The following is a 4,082-nucleotide window of genomic DNA, read 5'->3' on the forward strand; positions in this document are numbered from 1 at the left end:
GTCCAAGTGACTCATGCAAAAGCATGAGCCATTACAAGCTATTCCTGTAAATATAACAATTTTAAAAAGTATTGTGTCATTGTATTAACTCTAACTTTAACAATAATTATTAATAATACATAGTTTGACTGTCCTGTTACCTTTTTTGTGATGTTTGCAATCATTCTTAGTACTGGTTATTGCAATGACTGATTTTTGATACTAGAGTCAAGGGAGAGTTTGAGCACTGAGCTGATCTCAGGATTTAATGACATAAGCTATGAGGACCGGTCAAGATAATTACATCTCTTTCGTGTAGAAAAAGTCAAGAAAGGGGATTTAATTGAAGTTAATAAAAATCCTTAGTGGCACAGGTAAAGTAAACCTACTACTTCAAACCTAAACCATTTTGTATGTTTTTTTGTTTTTTTTATTGCATATTTATTTTGATAATCTTGAAATATTACAAAGTTACTGCATCCCAATTTCTATATGAACCTTCAAGTTAAGTGTGTCTACTTTCTCCACCATTATGTGAAACTCTGTTAAGAATATGTAATATACAGTACTGGTATTGGAAAGCATTAAACTAATGGGCCTCAAGGTGTGCCATCCACTTGCTTTCTCCATGTAAACAGTACACTGTATATAGACAGAGGACATGCAGTAATCCCCTTTTTTTACTGTGCACAGAACAGTATCTCAAAACAGTTTTTTTTGTAGACTCATTAATCCCTTCAACACTTACAAAGATGAGCAAAACAACAATGGTTTAGTGGTGCCCATGGGAAATAGTTAACTTGTCAACCAATTTAAGTTACTATAGAAACTAGAGAGTTGCTGCAGCTGCAATACCCAGAGGAAGGCTTGTAGCCTAGTGACTGTTTCATCAGTGGCTTTCTGCCTTCTGTGTCTTCTCAAATCAAGATGTTGTTTACTCCAAGTTGGCATCTTTAAAGTAACTCCTAACATTTAGATAATACAAAATAGTCAAGCAGTGCAAATATGTGGTAAAACAACCCCCCACCCCAGGGTTGTAAGTGAAGGAGAGGCTGGCCTTGGCCCTGCTGTCTCCAAGTCTCCAGATCCTAAAGCGAATGTTTCTACAGCCTGTGACTCATAGAGGGTCCTACAGTGTCCCAGTTCAGATCACACTGCAGCGTGGACGGAGATGCCAGAGAAGGTAAGGGTGTTGTCTCTCATTTGCCGTAGCTGCTACTGTCTTTTCCTAAAGATTTGCTCTTCGTTGTTGATCTTGTGTTGTTGTAAAATGGATTTTAAACTCTGCAGATGAGATATATCAGTAGGTATTAATAGACAGTGCTAATGGTTACGTAAGGGATAAACAATAAGTGTTGATCTGGTAAAAATAATTCACTGTTTCGAGTGCCGTTAGGATTAAAACATTTCTTCCTAATTGTTTCTTGTTCGATAACGAGATTCAATTGATTGTTAATTTGATAATTGGATTTGGTTTTTGCTGTCTTGTTACGCTTAGTTCAAACAGTTAAAATGTTTGTCTCTCATATTGTGGGAATGTTGTCATGGGTTCCTCAGAGCTTCAGTTTGAAATCCCACTTACAAAGTGTCTGTTGCAAGTATAGAAACTAGGAGCGAGGACTGCATTTCAGATGTAGAACGTGAACGTGGAATAGAAAAATAAAAATGCAAAAAATCAGGTACCAGGAACAGAGAGTAAAGTTATTGTTTTGCCGAACCTAAAACAGATGAAGACCTAAATATCATTGCCAGGGATGTAAGCTTGTATGAACAATGGTTAAACAAAGGAAATTCAAAAGCTGAGTTTACATGCAGCGTTTGTGTAATTGGTTACATTTTTAGTAAGTGATGATGAAATTCTGTTGTTCCTGAACCTGTCCAGAAGAAATGTGAAATAAAAATTAGAAGGGGGATGTTTATGTGGAAGTGAATTTGTGATTCTGAAAACTTTGCTAATGTATAATTGTATTACTTTTATTATTTATTATTTTACTTTTAGCAAACAATATTAAGTGTTACGTTTGAAATATGTGATTCTATAATTAACTAATTGTTGCGTAATAAAATGGTATTCGCTTTTCTGTTGAATTGTTCTGACTGGTTTCGTTGACGAATCAACAGTTTTCGATGGATTCGTTAATAAATACTCTATCTACCCCACACTCTCCTTCTCATCAAAGCCACAGCCATTTTTAGTTAGAAGATTCATAGAATTAATCAATCAAAAGATCACAGAAATGTACAGTATATGCATGGGAGCCTTTTTTTTATCATATCTGTTATTTTGTAGGGAAGCCATCATCTCCAACTCCTTCGACAACAGAAGGAAGGAAAGTGGGGAGGGAAAGGGGGGTGATAAATCAAAAACCCAGGCGCAAGTGTGCACAGCAGGGGAGGACAGAGCCATTTTACTGGGGTTTGTCATGATGGGGTTCTCCATCCTCATGTATTTTGTGCTTGGGGTCACATTGATAAAGCCCTATATGCTCAGGTAAGTCTTATCAACAGAATATCATTAAAATATCATTGTATTGTTTCCAAATGGTAATAAAGGGACTTTTGTAGAGCATTCACAAATCAATTTGCTGTGGTAAATGCATATTCTTATGGCAGCTATCTTGATGGTATAGCAGCTTTTTAAAAAGTACAGTATCAAAACAAACAACAACTGTGAGAAAGACAACTGGTGTTGTTTTGGTCTTTTTATGCAATAAATGCATACAGTTTTTATAGTTTTTAGTCTTTTGGTACTTTTTAAAAGCTAGTATAAAGGTGTGTCACACTTGCATATGTAAAGCATTATATTGGTTTGCAGGTTACATGTAAAAGCAGTGTTGCTCGGGGGGGGGGGGGGGGGGGCGGTTAGTGCTGAATGAATACTATGACTATTTCTAATAACAACAGCAACAACTACAAATAGAACTCTTGATTCTAGGATACGTAACCCACTAAAAATTGCACTGTTTCAGTGTCTGGAGCGAGACGTCGAACTGCACTCTGATGCGGTCTGAAATCCTAGATGACTGGGTTGGCTGCTCCTTCATGTGTGGCGTCGACTGCCGGGGTCATGCTAAATACCCCTGTCTGCAAGTGTTTGTTAACCTCTCCTACACTGGGAAGAAGACAGTACTGCACTACAATGACGAGGCTATTCAAGTAAACCCAAAGGTAAAACGAATTGTTATATGAAAAAAAGGAACACAATGTTTAAGAGATTATTGTTTACAAGTTGGTAAATAAAATGTGTGGTCCAGTGGTTAAAGAAACGGACATATTCATTAAAATACAAACAAATTTATGTTCCATCTTTCTAGTGCTTCTACATACCAAAGTGCCTGAGAGACAGAACTGAATTGTTAGCAGACGCCGAAAAAATTAAGAATTCATTGCTCTTGGCAAATGGCACCCCATTCAACTGCTTCTACATCCCAGGGAAGAAACCTGAAGACGCCATCATGTACAAGAAATACACACTCTCAGTCGTGGTCCATTGCTTGCTCTGGCCAACCCTGATGCTGGCTGGAGGAGCGCTGCTCGTGGCCCTGGTGAAGCTGACTCAACACCTGTCCCGGGTCTGTACGAGCTACTCTCTTGCATATGAAGATGCCCAGGCACTCACGCCAGCTTCAGAGGAATCCCAGGAAAGAAGGCCTGGGAAACTTGACCAGCTACTAAGATGGAGGCCAAATCAACAAATACAACACACCTCGCTTTCTGAAGGCAAATAGTTTTAATAGTTTTAGATTTGTAAGTTATGGATGTGTCCGTTAAAGTGCTACTAAGATTAGATTTTTGAATTGTACTTTGTAACCGACAGTTGATTGGTGGGAAAAATAAATAAGACTGGAGTTGTACATTTACTCTATGAAACACATTCAACAATGTTAATTGTTTTCTACTTACACTTTATTTTTTATTATTTATTAAGAAAATGTCTTTTACATTGAGACCTAGAAGAACAGGTATTACATGTGCCAATTTTGGGGGACATGGTCTAAAATATTTATATATAAAGTCATGTTGCTTTTTTTCAAATCTGTATTTATACACCACACAGACAATCCAGTATAGCCATATTGACAGAAAAAACACGAAATACAAGA

General features: G+C 37.3%; 1 protein-coding gene across 1 annotated transcript; it reads left to right on the forward strand.

Moving 5' to 3' along the window:
* The first annotated feature begins 27 nt into the window (after positions 1-27).
* On the forward strand, positions 28-3,988 carry LOC117423666 (calcium-activated potassium channel subunit beta-3-like). Its single transcript, XM_034039738.2, has 4 exons — positions 28-1,162; positions 2,270-2,470; positions 2,949-3,147; positions 3,294-3,988. Exons 1-4 carry the CDS (start codon positions 1,077-1,079, stop codon positions 3,705-3,707), a joined length of 900 nt encoding a protein of 299 aa, XP_033895629.2. The 5' UTR covers positions 28-1,076; the 3' UTR covers positions 3,708-3,988.
* The last annotated feature ends 94 nt before the right edge of the window (positions 3,989-4,082 follow it).

This window comes from Acipenser ruthenus, chromosome 17 (genome assembly GCF_902713425.1).
Source record: "Acipenser ruthenus chromosome 17, fAciRut3.2 maternal haplotype, whole genome shotgun sequence".
In the NCBI taxonomy this organism is placed as follows: Eukaryota; Metazoa; Chordata; class Actinopteri; order Acipenseriformes; family Acipenseridae; genus Acipenser; species Acipenser ruthenus.